At 41.8% G+C, this 16322-nt stretch overlaps 3 protein-coding genes across 3 annotated transcripts; all 3 read right to left on the bottom strand.

Annotated features, from left to right (window-relative positions):
• Nucleotides 1–2829: 2829 nt before the first annotated feature.
• On the bottom strand, nt 2830–3834 carry LOC115691376 (uncharacterized). The gene is made up of 2 exons (XM_030617981.1): nt 3788–3834; nt 2830–3202 (listed from the first exon to the last, which is right to left on the bottom strand). The coding sequence occupies exons 1-2, from the start codon at nt 3832–3834 to the stop codon at nt 2830–2832; spliced, it is 420 nt and encodes a 139-aa protein (XP_030473841.1).
• Nucleotides 3835–6435: 2601 nt separating this feature from the next.
• On the bottom strand, nt 6436–7443 carry LOC115691380 (protein DMP2-like). Its single transcript, XM_030617985.2, has one exon. The coding sequence runs from the start codon at nt 7412–7414 to the stop codon at nt 6689–6691; it is 726 nt and encodes a 241-aa protein (XP_030473845.1). The 5' UTR covers nt 7415–7443; the 3' UTR covers nt 6436–6688.
• Nucleotides 7444–14946: 7503 nt separating this feature from the next.
• Nucleotides 14947–15885, bottom strand: LOC115691382 (protein DMP2-like). The gene has a single exon (XM_030617987.2). It carries the CDS (start codon nt 15852–15854, stop codon nt 15174–15176), a length of 681 nt encoding a protein of 226 aa, XP_030473847.1. The 5' UTR covers nt 15855–15885; the 3' UTR covers nt 14947–15173.
• Nucleotides 15886–16322: the final 437 nt, after the last annotated feature.

The following is a 16322-nucleotide window of genomic DNA, read 5'->3' as shown; positions in this document are numbered from 1 at the left end:
CACAGCAATCAGTCTTTCATTATCTTCCCGCTCTGTCAGATTCAACTGCTTGGTTGTACCATCGCCTTTGCCTTTGCTCGAGCACTTCTTGCAATCCTTAGCCCAGTGGCCGGGCTTATTGCAAATAAAATATGTCCCTAGGAATTTATGGGACTGTTCATTCTGCTTGCCTTTTTCTTGAAAGGACTTCTTCCTCTTCCTATCTTGCTTGGAATCGGAAAACTCCACAGTGTTGGCCTTCGGTTCCATAGGATGGCTTGCATTTCTCCTATTGTCCTCCTCGATTCTAAGGCGCAGAATGAGATCTTCAAGGCTCATCTATTTCCGTTTGTGCTTCAAATAATTTTTGAATCTGACCAGCACGGAGTCAGCTTCTCAATAATAGCTGCCACTTGGAATGATTCACTAAGTATCATTCCTTCAGCAAAGATGTCGTTCAGAATTATTTGCAATTTTTGAACTTGATTCATGACAAATTTAGAATCCACCATTTTGAAATCCAAGAACTTGGCAACCACAAATTTGTTGGTGCTCGCGTCCTCAATTTTGTATTTCTTTTCTAAGGACTCCCATAACTGTTTAGCAGTTTCAATATTACAATAAATATTATATAGAGAATTTACCAAACAGTTAAGGATATAGTTTCGGCATAGAAAACCCCCATGCTTCCAAGCCTGCAATGCCCCAAGCGTCGCGACATCTTGCTCATCTGGGCTAATTATCAGGCACACCTCCGATAAATATTTGACTAGATTCAACGTGGTCAAATAGAAGAACATCTTCTTCTGCCACTGTTTAAAGCCCATGCCGGCGAATTTCTCCGGTTTCTCATTCGGTATTACTGGAGATGGTACCATCAAATTAGGCAAAGCCTGTTGAACCATCCCGCCAGGAATTGAACCATACGCCATTTGGCCTATACTATTGTGAAAAATAGTCCCGGGTATATCAGCCAAACGACTTGCACCCGTACCACCATAGATGGTTTTAGCTCGAAGCCTCGCAACATTTGCTGCCACAACACCAGGCCACGAGGTCTGAATCTCACAAGTTGAAACGACCATAGGAATGTCTCCAAAAACATTCTGGACATCATTGGATACTTTATTGTTATCAGCTATCTCGATTTTATGATAAAAACAACAGACAGTAAGTTAATTGCCTTAAGATTGTTATCAAAAAATAGAAGAACAAAATTACGTAACACTGTTTGTTGTAATCAGAATAAATTCGAGAAAGTGATAAAAGTAAAACAGGAGGTGAGGTACGGCTAGCCGAATTTCCTTAAAGCAATTAGTTCCTGCCAACGGTGTTAAGCAGCTTCACGAACTATGCCTCTCAAGATACAACACCTTAAACCTGTTTGTATCGGCACTATACGAACAGTACTCTATCGAACACTTCTTAAAATCGGCACACTTAAGGAATATTATTGAAGAGAAAACTCAAGAGACGCTCTAGAAGTATTTCGAGGAATTCTTTCTCTATATCTCCTTTGACCTAAGAAGACACGTCTATTTATAGACGAGAGAATACAACGGTTACACGTGCACTAATGTTGAGCCACTAATGTCATAATGGTTACACTTGCACTAATGTCATAACGGTTACACGTGCACTAATGTTGAGCCACTAATGTCATAACGGTTACACGTGCACTAATATTGAGCCGTTAACACGTAACGGTTACAACAATACATTGTAAGACCTACGGCAACAAATACATACGATCGTAATTATGTACACATACTACAGTACATGAGTCTATTATGAGAAACCCTAGATGCATTTACGTGGAAATATGCATGTGGTTGCATTGGATCATGCATATGTGCTTATGTGTGTCATCAAACTTTCTCGGCATTGCTCTACGAGGTAGTACTAGTCTCCGATGTGGCATTAGTGTCGCTCGAAGGATACCCAACTCCGTTGTGCGTGCTCGGGAACAACGTGAACAGCATGCTCAAGATCGAGCTGATCACGCTCGGGCCATGAACCCACCAAGATACCTTGTCACAATTGGGTTGTCAAAGAAAAAAGCCCAAAAAAAAGATGATAGATTTTGTGCTAGTATTCGTGTAAAGGAAATCCAAGTGAAAAGGCTACAATCATTTTTCTCAGAAATTTTTCTAGCAATATCATGATATGAGTTTTTGTTTTTCGAGAATTTATTTTGCTAGGTATCAATTGGTCAAATCAACATTTAATAACCTGTAAATAGGATTCTAGCAAAGTCTCCAAAGTGTGAAAGAATTGAGTCGATTGGGAAAGTCAAGTACACATCAACCTCATGAGATACGTAAGATCAAAGGGAAAGACAAACTAGAAGCTTCAATATATTTTATAGAACATGAGACTCAATCGCCCCAAGTAACTAATTGATTTAGGAAATTGCTAAATGATAGTTTTTCCATCAAGGAGTAATTATTAAATAAATTTGTTCGACGTGCTAAAACGAATGTGCATAGTTAGTGTCACGCCCCGAACCCTACAGCACGCGACGTCCCTTCTTCGGTCGTATCGAACACGACGTCCCAGGACTCGTCGCCGACCCAAAACCCCGAATCAGAGAATATCCACACGCGGAAACGATCACACACCCATACAATAAATAAATATGACCGAGATAGCAACGGAAGACAAACACAGTAACATACTTCATAAACACATACTTATATTAAACAAGAGAGAATCTACAACATCCATTTGAACTTAAGTATACATAGGCCAAAAATGGGTCAGCAAGCCACCATCATCAAAAAGGGCGGAGCGGCTGGGTACTATATCCAAAAAGGGCTCCCTTCAAAAAGTGTCGGCCCTAAACGCTAGCTACGCTCTAAGATAATCCCTAGGTGGTATCCAATCCGAGTCGGATCCAGAAGACTCGGATGAATCGTGGAACGACTCGAACTCGGAATCCATAGACTCGGGCTCGGACTCGACCTCCAACGGCTCCTCCTCGGGATCATCCTCGGGCTCCGGCACCTCTTCAGGGTCCTCCTCATGCTCTAACTCTAACTCCATCGGCTCCGGATCGGGATCGGACTCCCACTCCATAATCTCCTCATCTGATTCTATAATGACGGGCCGTGGATCAGAATCCGCCTCGGACACAGAATCGGGGCTCACTACCTCCCCATCAGCTGCCTGCGAGTCCCACTGACCTAACCCGTCGATCGGAACGTCAAAAGTCCTAAGAGGTCTGTAAAAGCCGAACTGGTCCCAAAAGCACCAACCAAGGTAAGGATGGGCCTTGGGCTGTGACCCGCCCTCGTCGACCCATACGATGGTGTAATATATAATATAAGCCTCCCCGTTCCAACCGGGGTACTCAATCACCGAACGCTCTATATGGTCCGGGATCCCAAAACGTAGCGGTACGCTGGCCATCCTCAAGGTCGGGGGTCTGAAATGTTGGGGTTACAACAGTGAGAACGAACCTCAGTAAGTAGGCCCCCTTAAACCTAACATAGGCTAACATACACCTCCAGACAAGTAACTATCCAATCACACAATTGAGTAAATCAGACGACTTAGGCCCTCGGGCCCAAATCAAGCGCATAATCGACCCTGCAGGTGAGGCACACAATAATAATACAGAAACTAGTCATAGCACATACATATTATCACTTGGCCACGAACACTTGTCATTCACACACTTGCACTCAATAATGCACAATTCGCACACGTGCCAATTTCCAATTAATCTCCAACCCGTGTTAAACGCATCAGGTCCATCACTGCTCGGGACTCGCGTAACACGCCTCAAGTCCATGACACAACCCACGTGAACGATGCCTCAGGTTGGCCATCATCCGGTAAACCGGGTATCATCCCGCGTTAACCGCCTCAGGACGGGTTCAATACCCCGCATTAAACGCATCAGGGCTTATGTGACCACACGTACACACTTTACTAATTATTATCTGAACCCCGCGTAAACGACGCCTCAGGGCATTTTAGGTGATCACATGCTAAATGAGCTTCATGCAAACTCACATGGTTTACATATTATGCCATCACTCAATATGCACAAAATCATGGCCATATCATCCAGAAATCGGGGCATCAATTGAATCCACATTATTCACTCAATCCAACATAACAACATGCTCAATTCGCCGTTCAAGATAATTCAGCCACGGTCCACAATTTGGCGCACAAAAATTATACTATTAAGTCATTGAAATCACACATGCCTATGGCCCACAATGTCCCTCATTCCTCGGCCATATCAAGCACCCACTAAAACATCACAACATCACACAATTAATTCAAGCCATGCATGATTCAGCCATTTCATGGTCCAACCATAGCACACATAGCAATCCACATTTAAACCATAGACTAACAACATATAGTCCAATCAAGCCGACACTTCTCAATCATAAAGCAGCCCACTATATGCCTCTAATCCACCTTTAAAATAGCACATTAGGCTACCGAAATCACCTCACCATCAGCCCTAATCATCAGCCATTAACTAACCCCTAAATCTCCCTAATAATCCCTAAACTTGCTTAAAAATACACAAAAGCCTAATTAGGGTTTAGGGTTTCCACTCACACTTAGTCCTAAGTAAACAAGGCTGAGCAAGGGGACAGCAAGGGCGCCAGACGAGCGGCAGCAGCAACGCCGGGGCAGCAGGGCACTCCCGGTGGTCGCGGCTCCACGGCGGAAACGGTTGGCTGGGCGGCGGCAAACCAGGTGCTGGTTGTGGCAACGGCAGCGTACGGCGGTGGGGGTGAGGCTCCGAGGTGGTGCCGAGGTTGCCAGTGCCGGAAGAGGGAGAGAGGGAGGGTCAGACGGTGGTTGGCGGTGAGACTCGCTAACAGGGGAGCAATGGCGGTCGATGGTGTGGACGGCAGTTCTCGGGCGGCGGACGGCCACGGCGGGTTGGGGGTGGCGACGTACAAGGCGGCTGGTGGTGTTGGTCGGAGGTGGTGGCGTCGGTGTTGGTCGAAAGGGGAAGAACGGGAGAGAGAGAGAGAGAGAGAGAGAGAGAGAGAGAGCTCTGCGGTGGGGAAAAGAACGGGAAGCAGCAGCAGCAGCGGGTCGCCGGACGGCTAGACGAACGGCAACGGTGCGACGATGGCACAGCTGGACATGGCGGCTGCTGGCCGAGCAAGGCGACGCGCAAAGGGGGAGGGGGGAGGAGCTCGGCCGAAGGTGAGGGAGAGAGTGGGGGTGAGAGAGTGTGAATGGGGAGAGATAGAGAGAGAGAGAGAGAGAGAGAGAGAGAGAGAGAGAGAGAGAGAGTATTATAAAATTGAGTGGGTGGGGATTGGTCAACCAACTTGCTAGAATGACAATCCTACCCTCACCACTATCTAGCTCATCCAAGGGTCACAATTCAAGCACACATCAAGTCTCACTAGATCCAAAGGCCACAAATGGTCAACCCCACTATCACCAAGGGGCAAAAAAGGAAAGAGAGCAAGAGGGAGAGGGGCATTTCGGGGGGGCTTCCCAATGCCCAAATTGCCCTTCTTGATTCAAATGAGCACACTTAATCCTAGGGGCAAAACGGTCATTTTCCACACCCGAACCAAATTGTACCTTTCCGACAATTCCAAGCGATAACGAGGTTGGCCACGCGTCTTGCGATGTCATCCAATGTATTAGTCTTATACGTTCGTGAAATTCGACACTCAAGTTCGGAAATCAACTCAACGATCCATTTCGCTCAATTGCGATTTTAGTGTCTCTTACTAACGGGCGGCTTTTTGGGGGCTACGCGTATCGACCTAGGGTTACTCGAGTCATGGTGGCCTTGATTACCAAGAAAACGTGAGGGTCCATCACTAGTTCCGAAGGTCGCAATCATTCGGAATAAGTTTTGGGATTGTTCGTCACGCACACAATCGGTCATGCGGAATCACCCGCGGTTCGATCGTACGTCGCTGGCAAATCAATCCGCACCCTTCCTTGGATCGGCCCACATTGGCCCAAAATATTCCCTCATCGTTCCTCGGAATCGAAGGTCAATTCGCGGTCGAGTTCTTTGGTCCACGTACCGTTTTCCCTAGTTAGCCATTCCCTATTGGTTAGTATCCCGAGAGTGATCAGTTTCGGGCGAGACTTACTAAAACGAAATGAGAAATACACATCAATTTCATTAATCACGAAAGTGAGTCGAATTCACAAGTGAATCTGCGTGATTGTAATGATCTCATAAATTCGAAGTTAAGAATTTATCTGATGTACCATTTATTTTTGGCTTTATACATTTTCCCGAATCTAAAATTTTACGTATTTTGACTGTTCTGTTTTTACTTTTTCTTGTTTATTTTGAGGTACGTAGACCCGATCTGAGCTATCCAATTCGCTTGTTGCTGATGTACTCGGATCTTAAGGGGTAACGTCATCTAACTTAAAAAAGAAACTAATTTCAGAAAATCCGAATCCTTGAAATTAAATTTGGGCTGCCATAAATGAAGCTGAATATGATTGATATATACCACCCGTGATGACAAACTAACCAAAAGACATTGATAAATAAATGAATTCCACTACAAATAGATCAGATCTACCGATACACTGTAAGATCTACAGCAACAAATACGTATAATCGTAATTATGTACTCATCCTAGAGCACATGAGTCTAACATGAGAAACCCTAGATGCATTAATTTGGAAATATGCATGAACTTGCATTGTATCATGCATATGTGCTTTTGTGTGTCATCAAACTTTCTCGGCATTGCTCTCCGAGGTAGTACTAGTCTCCGAGGTGGTACTAGTGCCACTTGAAGGATACCCAACTCCGTTGCGTGTGCTCGGGAACAACGTGAACAGCGTGCTCGAGATCGAGCCGATCACAGTCGGCAGAACCGTGATCAAAGTCTTCTCCGTATTCTCGAAAGACGGATAGAAGCACTTCACGGTGTTCGTGTCCAACAACGCCAGAACTGCAAAAATAATCACCGACAAGAAAGCATGGACAAAGTCCGAAAACCGAAGCTTATACCCCGACGAGCTCGTGGAGCTACCGGAGCTCGAGCTAGGCCAGATGCCCTTGGCCGTGGCGAACCCATAGTGGGTTGACCCATCCGTCCCCTTGTAGCTGTCGGTGAAGCTAGCCACAAAACATGAAATGCCACAAACTGCGATCAGAATGGCGCTTAGGTACTTGTTATAAGTGTGGCACTCGCCGTTCTTGGTCAGAAGAGGGTTGAGGAATTGAAACAAGAAGACGGTCCCGGTCGGAAGGAGCTTGATAATGTTGCCTAGTCCGGTGTATGCGCTGCTGCTACTGCTGCTGCTGCTGCTGCTGCTGGTGCTGCTGCTGCTGCTGCTTTGTTGCTGAGAATTGGTAGTGGAAGATTGGGAAGAGATCTTGTTTCCCATTTTTTTTACAATGCTAACTAACTTTTGAAAAATGAACAAGCTGCCTAGGATTGGGGGAGGCATTTGGGATTGTGTTTTGTGTCTTGAAATGACCTCAAGTTTGGGTATTTATAGGCGGAGCGAAGTCGGGTACGAGGAAGTTGCATGGACGGAAAATCATACGAATTGGCACTGTTTTAAAGTGAGAAGGTCTTGGCGTTCCATTCTTAGATAGTTGACCAGATTCAGTCCAACCCAATTTTCTGGTCGAAACGGTTGAATCTTATGAAGAGCAAACAGTTCTTAATCGCGTTTTGGAAAGTTGACCAAATGTGAGAAGAGGAGAGGTTAGAGATACGCAAAGTGAAATCCATTATCAAAGAATGATAATTTTAACTTGTCACAAGAAACAAGGATCGGAAATAGAGGCCACGCTTTGTCTGGCAACTATATTTAGTTCGACACTATTTTGTAGTTTCGAATATTTCCTAACTCCAAACTATCTGTTGTTGGGCCTTTTGAGTATCTCCAAACCTAATTAACCAAAAGCGCACTATGTATAGATAACAGTGGCAAAGAAAAACACGAAGTGATTATGCAAATGGTCGTGCTACTTTTCCATCCTTGATTAGAGGAAATGTTTTTCAACCATGACTCTGATTGGTAGGTTACAAAAATAAGGATCACCTGCTTTAACTTTAGTTTAAGTTTGCATTTGGGTGATATTGATAACAACCAATTATGATAAGAATATAGTCTCAATAGGCTTCCATAAGGTGAAGAACGTGCTTCTATGACTATAACCTTCTCTTTTATGAAAGGTTACTTGCCAAAGTGATGGAACCCTGTTGAATCTTCCTACACCCATCCTATGGTTCTATCTCTTGTGCAAGTTGTTGCATGGATCATGTACATGTGCACCCACAATCAATCTTTAAATTCACACAATTTTCCTTGTGGCCCCTCACACGTTTGGGGAATGTGCATTCACCCAATTGTATTCTAATTCGGGCTATATTTTCCTTCCTCTTGGTCAAAGAAAACCTTTCTCCCACCATACATTTAATTGGTGGATTAAAAATTATGGACATCATCCACATATAAACTTAACTAAATATAAATGTGAGACAATATACGTATTTGTTACCCACCAATCAAAAGAATATGGTTGGAAGAATGCATGACCCTTTTAGCTTTTTTCAATCGGAGTGTTTCCAATTGTACCACCAAGCATGGTTAACCCAGTGCTTCTCGCACTCACTATCTTTCACAAAGCCACAACCATTTGAACCTTAAGGATACAATGAATACTGTAAGGAGACATGTCTACTCTCATGTAAAGAGAGTTGTAGTCTGTCAGCATGCTCCAGTTCAATATTAAGCTGGCTAGCCTCGGACTATAAAATCATGAACGATGCTAAGTAGTCATGCCTTAAATCAAAAATTCCGCAGGATTGCTAAGGCCTCTTGCTGCTCCTCATTCTTTTAACAAGGACGAAAAGAGGGGCCAAAAAAGAACTTTTTCTCATGTCCCATGCATGGTCTACCTCAACTGGACTTGTGACATGATCTCTTTTGTTCAAATGTTATCATGACATGATCCTCTTGTTAAATGATGGATATCATTAGATCTTATCCCTGACCAAGAGGAGAGAGAAATGGGTCTGCTTTCATGAAGTATGAGGTCAAAGCCCTCGAGAAAGAATTTCTTTATCATCCTTGCCAGGAGAAAACGATACAAACAATATAAACGTGACAAAAACTAGTTGGCCGTCTTTCTTGCCAACTGACTTAAAAGAGATCTTTTTATCAGACTCTTTCAAAACTGGCGTGATGAGATCTATAAGCCCGTGAACCAACACTCGATAATCATGTCCAATTGGTCCGGTATTTATAGTTAGCACGACAAAATTGTATTGCGCAGAGGCTCTTTTAGCCCGCTGTCTACATATAAATTTACAACAAAATCATGAAATTTGTTAGTCCATAAGGTGCAATGTATGATGACGATGACATGGTGAATGGTCCGCGTGATAGCGGTGGCCACAACATCCGTGAAGAAACTAAATTAGAAATGTACAGATGAATCTAGAGATTATATTACGACACGAGAGCAGTCAACTCAAGCACATTTCAATTTGATTGCTAATTGACAGCACATTCTCTCATCACAAACTTTCGTATTGCAAAATCAAAACATAGATTTTCATTTGAATGTTCAAGTCCGATGTGTGCGTGTCAAAGATAAGAACACTTTGTGCCAAAATTGGGGTTAGCTTGTCATTGGGTCGTCAAATGTGGGTGAAATCAATTGGAGAATTCCGTACGTGATATAACTAATCGAATTGGTATGGACCTAAACCAACCAGTTCAAGAAGTAGGGAACATTTCAAGGCTTGAGTGGTAGTTGTTTTGTCTTTAATTGAGGAGGACTGAGATTGATTGGTGTGACCTTTGAACTGGCTATTGATTTACAGATTCAAACCATGATATGGTTTGGCCATACTCGGGGAAATCATCCAATTAATTTTAAATGTATTGTACAAATGTCAATTCTGTCCTAAACTTTTCAATTTTGCTAAAATTTAGTCCCGAATCTTTTCGTGAAATTCCAATGTAGTTCTTCTGACCAATTTTCACTGAAAATTACTAACATGGCGGTGTGCTGCGTAGAGCGGCCGGCAATAACTGAACCGTTGTGTCGGCGATTTTTGGTAAAAATTGACTGAAATGATTATATTGGAAAAACTGACAAAATTGAAAAATTTAAGACTGAATTGGCATCTGTATAATAAGTTTTGAACTGATTAAGTAATTTCCCGACAATACTTCAAAAGTAAAATTTAACATTTAGAATGGTTTTATGTTTAAATTGGAATTCAAAGTTGATTAAAATTCATATCACACGAACGTTATGATTGACTCGTCATATCATGTCCATTTATTCGACATATCAATAATTTACGGTATAATGACATGGGTGGTTATGTGTTTTTCTTCAACGTCCAATATGAGGCCTGAACTTTTTTGCTCAATGTAGTCCTCGAACTTAAAAAATCCAATGAATGCAGTTCTTTCATTAAAATTCTAACGCCGTTAGCTAACTTGGCCATATTCTTTTAATGAAATCATGAAGTTTGCTGACTTGGGAAAACGACTCGCTATTTTGGTCTAATAAACGCTGACATGGCAATCCACGTCAAAAAGACCTGTGTAATGCGACGGTATACTTAACGAGATGACTACATTGAGCGGATTTTCGGAAGTTCGAGGCCTAGATTGACTAAAAATAAATTCAGAGATCACATTAAACATTGAAGAAAAGTTCAGAGACCATCCACATCATTATACATAATCTATCCTCCTTTAACAAGGAGACGGAATAGTAATTTGAAATTGGTACTCGGTCGCCGCTTTAGTCTGCTTTAAGATCGTAATCATAAGTTAGATCCTTTTCACTGCATGGTTGACAAAATGACCAAAGCAACCATCCAGAATCTAATATCTATCTACTCGATCTAGAACACAAATATGACTAGCTAGACCCAAAGTGATTTTGTCAAAGTGCTCAAAAAATAGCTAAGGAAAACAAAAACCCGAGGAGGGGAAAGTGGGTGAGAGAGAGAGAGGAATGTGGGCGAAAGTTCGCTGCCACTTAGATCTTGACGAGGATCACCAACCCCTGCCATCACACGCAAGTGAGGGTTTGCGATCATAGCCATCGTGAATGTGAGGGCTAGCCACCCCTCGCCCCTCGCCACCTTGCTCGGGCAAGAGCCCGCGACCATAGTCGTTGTGAATGTGAGGGTGAAGACGCCTCACCAAGCCTAGACGACACCCCTTGCTTGATCTCCAAATAGGGGTCGCGACCGGCATGAGAGCCAGAAATCTCTGTAAGAGGGGGTGAAATTTTCAAAGTACTCAACTTAAAAGTTCGACAAATATTTGTTATTTTGACATTTAGGGAAGAATACCACGTGATAAACCAAAATACAAAAAAAAATTGTAGCGAAAAGTAGTTTTGCTTTTGACCGAAAGAAAAATACTAAAGGGCATTATTCCGTTTATCTTATTGAGTGAACTTGTCTACGTTCATTTCATGAAGTTTCCATCTTGTTCAAAGTCACCAAAAAAAAAATTACTACATTAGTATTTCAATTAAAATAAAAAAAACTTAATCTCATCAATTGTCTGAGTTGTCGCGTTAAATTATGAATGATCATAAAATATTTCTTATCTCATCATTTATCACAAAAAATAATTAAAAGAAGCTTTTACACAACAACAAAAATGAAGATAGCTAAAACAAGAAAATGAAAATGGCCATATGATCCCTTGCAGTGGCCACTCAACATGAAATTCAAAGGGGTGAGCTCAGCAAAAACTAGGAGTGAGTATGGGTCCAGGGTAGAATCAGGAACCGAACCAAACCGACCATATAAATAGAGTTCAGTACCAGGTTCTCGTAGTTAACAATCAGAAACCCAGTTCCAAAAAAAGTGGAACTAGTATTATGCGGTTCGATTCCCAATTATTGGGTAAGAACCAAACCGAGAATTATGAACCAAAGAACCTAACCAGGAACCAATGAACCGCAATTACGTGTTTTGAAATTTTTATTATTTATTTTATTTTACATGATCATCTATTATGGATTGTAGCGTTCATTTCATTTTCCTTAACTAAAAATGAAATATAAAAAATGAAACAAAAAAAATTGGCCGGTTCACGGGTAGACCCTGAAACCAATTGATAGGATAAGTTCCAGGTTCCAAAATACACATAGTAAGTTCCAAGTTCTAGCTTCCAAAATTTATGGAACCAGTTCCAACATATTTGGTTTCAGGTGAAATCTAGACCAACCTTGGAACAACTCACGTGTAGTAAAAACCTTGAGTTTTATATTTTTCTGGTGGTAGAGAGAAAAGGATTAATCAATTGACCTTTTGGCCCTATTTTGATAAAGTTGCATGGGACTCAAAGGGGAGACAGAGTAAGGCTGCAATCTATTTTTAAAACAAAGAGGGAAAAATTACAAATAAGAAGCTGAAATACTCTCATTTTCTCAAATAAAAACCTAAAGTGGATTTTATTTCAAATAAGGACTGAATTGGCCAAATCGTCTCGAATAAGGACTTCTGGCCGGCCGGCCAACATGTGACTATTTTGACAAGGGGTATTTTAGTCAAAAAAATATAAGTATATTTTTTTATTCTTTTTTACTTTTCTTTTCTTTTCCTTTTACTTTCCTTTTCTTTTCTTTTTTCTTTTTTCTTTTTCTTTTCCCTCCCCCGGCCATCGCCGCACCTTGTCGATGGCCAACGGAGGTTGCTGGCCTCAGGCGAGGGTTAGCCTTACCATCCCAAGCGAGGGCAAGGGTTGCCCTCACCGGCGTTGGGCAAGGGTCACCCTCGCTTGGGCTAGTGAGGGCAACTCTCACTTGCTCTGGCAAGGGCGAGGGTTGCCCTCACTAGCGTCAAGCAAGGGTTGCCTCTCTTTGGTTGAGGCGAGGGCAACCCTCAACCTCACTAGCCCAAGGCGACCCTCACCCAACTCCGACAAGGGTGGCCCCTCGCCTGCGTCCGGCAACCTCCACCGGCCATCAACGAGGCCCAACGATGGTCGGCGGAGGGAAAAGGGAAAAAGAAAAAAGAAAAGGAAAACGAAAAAAAATAGAAAAAAAAATGAAAAAAGAAAGAAAAAAACGATTAAAAAAAGTAAATGACGAGAATGCCCTTCGACTGGCACATTGGTTGGCAAGATCCAGCAAGTCGAAGTCTGAAGTTAATTTAGAGGCGGAAAATGAGACTCGTCCACATTCGATCAGGGCTTTAAATAAGCTTTCCAATGACTACGCTCGGCTCGAGTCGTGTAGTTTCACAGCTAGTATTTACGGGCCTCCCAACTCGGTGTAGACTAAAATTTATAACCCGTCAATTGAGTTCGGAATGCAAAAGCTTTGACTGAAACTTCTTCAGTTTTTGTTCCCAACCATGGTAATGATTTGGTAACTACGCATGTTTGAATCTTGGAATTCAGTGCATAGAACAAATAACACAGAGAGAACTTTTTGATTAACAAGCCAAGCCCAAACTGTGGATTGGCCCGATTTGGATTATCGACCCACTTAGCCGTGCTACGATAGGTGTAAAGGATCCACAAGTGCAAAGGCCACAACCATTTTTCTCAGAAATTTTTCTAGCTTTAAACATCATGATATGAGTTTTTTTTTTTTTTTGAGAATTTGTTATTTTGCTAGGTTTGAATTGGCCACAACAACATTTAATAACTTGTACATAGGATTGTAGCTCCAAGGTGTGAAAGAGTTGAGTCGATTAGGAAAATCAAGTACACATCGACCTCATGAGCTAAGTAAAATCGGAGCGGCACACACGCCGGTGGGTGAAACATATTTTATGGAACATTGGACCCTCTCGCTCATGTAACTAATTGATTGACAAAATTGTTGTTGATATTTATTCCAACAAGGAGTAACTATTAGATAAGTTTGTTCAATGTGCTAAGATGAATGCGGATCATTCAAGAGGCTAAAAACAGATGCCGAAAGATGTAAAACCATTTAAATTTAATAGGAAAATATTTATGAGATTTATTGAGTACTTCGAAATGTAAATAAGCGAATTAATACGTGCTACACAGCTTTCTTCTAATGAAGTACTGTATTTACTTTTGGACATGAAAAATAAATAAAATACATAAGATTCATTTGTTAAAAATTCATTTCACAGATTTATGATTTTGCATGTCGATTTACATGCTTTAAATAATTCGCATTTAAGTTAAGAATTTAAACATTTTTTCAATCCGACGGTTTACGCATTTTGACTTTTTTAATCATAGGCACCTAAAACAAACTTTCACGGATATATGAATGTTAAGGCGTAAATCCACGAACAATTAATCTTCGTGATTCTTAAAATTTCATGAAGGCGCCTTTTGACGTAACGACAATACTTACCTTTGGAACTCCAAAGTTAAGCATGCTTAGTTGGAAGCACTCCTAGGATGGGTGACTTCCTGAAAAGGTGCCCACCGTGTATACCAAAGGACAAAACCGTGAGGCATGATATGGGACAGGCCAAAATAAATAATATCTCAGTGAGTTAATTCAGCGATGTCACAATTATTCCATCAATGAGTAATTATTATATAAATTTGTTAGACGTGTTGAAATGAATGTGCATCGTTAGATCCAATTGAATACGATTTTTAATTTTCCCCCAAATTTGTATAAGCATTTAATGATCTGTCGAGAGAGGCTAAAAAGAGATGCCGAAAGATGTGAAACCATCTAAAGTTTATGGAAAGTTTTGTCAACTTGTTGAGATTAATTTAATACCTTGACTGTTTTGTTTTTAATTTTTCTTGATCATAAGCATCCAAAGCTTTCACAAAAATATGAATGTTGATGCGCACTAGATGCACTGAGACAATCGCAAACGCCATATTGACCCGATCTGAGCGTCTGAGCTGCCCAATTCGCTTGTTTATCTAACTTAAAAAAGGAACTAATTTCCAGAAGAAATAAAATTTTGGGTGCCATAAATGAAGTTGAATATGATTGATATACTACTCGTGATGACAGACTAACCAAAAGACATTGATAATAAATTTATGGATTCCACTACAAATAGATCAGATATGCCAATACATTTAAGACCTACGGCAACAAATACGTACGATCGTAATTATGTACTCATTCATACTACAGTGCGAGTCAAATATGAGAAACCCTAGATGCATTTACGTGGAAATATGCATGTGGTTGCATTGGATCATGCATATGTGCTTATGTGTGTCATCAAGCTTTCTCGACATTGCTCTATGCGGTAGTACTAGTCTCCGATGTAGTACTAGTGTCGCTCGAAGGATACCCAACTCCATTGCGCGTGCTCGGGAACAACGTGAACAGCGTGCTCGAGATCGAGCCGATCACGGTCGGCAGAACCATGATCAAAGTCTTCTCCGTATTCTCGAAAGATGGATAGAAGCATTTCACGGTGTTCGTGTCCAACAACGCCAGAACTGTGAAAATAATCACCGACAAGAAAGCATGGACGAAATCCGAAAACCGAAGCTTATACCCCGATGAGTTCGTGGAGCTACCAGAGCTCGTGCTAGGCCAGATGCCCTTGGCCGTGGCGAACCCATAGTGGGTCGACCCATCCGTCCCCTTGTAGCTGTCGGTGAAGCTAGCCACAATACACGAAATGCCGCAAACTGCGATCAGAATGGCGCTTAGGTACTTGTTATAAGTGTGGCACTCGCCGTTGTTGGTTAAAAGAGGGTTGAGGAATTGGAACAAGAAGACGGTCCCGGTCGGAAGGAGCTTAATGATGTTGCCTAGTCCGGTGTATGCGCTGCTGCTGCTGGTGCTGCTGGTGGTGGTGCTGCTGCTTTGTTGCTGAGAAGAGGATTGGGAAGAGATCTTGCTTGCCATTTTTTTGACAAAGCTAACTAATTTTTCAAAAATTAACAAGCTGCCTAGGATTTTGGGTAACATGTGGGCTTGTGTTTTGTGTCTTGAAACGACCTCAGGTTAGGGTATTTATAGGCGGAGCGAAGTCGGGTTAGAGGAAGCTTGGACGGAAAATCATATTAATTGCCCACTGTTTTAAAGTGGGAAGGTTAGTTCAATATTGTTTCTTAGTTTCGAATATTTCCTAACACCAAACTATATGTTTTTGGGCCTTTCGACTATCTTCAACCCTAATTAACCGAAAATACACTATGTATAGATAATGGTGGCAAAGAAAAACACGAAGTGATTGTGTAAGTGGTCGTGCTATTTTTCCATCCTTGATTAGAGAAAATTTTCTTCAACCATGTTGCTGACTATCGGGTTACAAACACCGGATCACCCACTTTTAATTTTTAGTTTAAGTGTGCATATAGATGGCGTTCATAACTTGCAACCACCAATTATAATAAGCATGGTTTGAGGAAATTTCATCCGACTAAAAATGAAAAC

Source organism: Syzygium oleosum, unplaced genomic scaffold (assembly GCF_021117445.2).
Source record: "Syzygium oleosum isolate NSW1041296 unplaced genomic scaffold, Sole_v2.1 Sole_v2.38, whole genome shotgun sequence".
In the NCBI taxonomy this organism is placed as follows: Eukaryota; Viridiplantae; Streptophyta; class Magnoliopsida; order Myrtales; family Myrtaceae; genus Syzygium; species Syzygium oleosum.
This window is presented reverse-complemented; position numbering and strand designations above follow the sequence as displayed.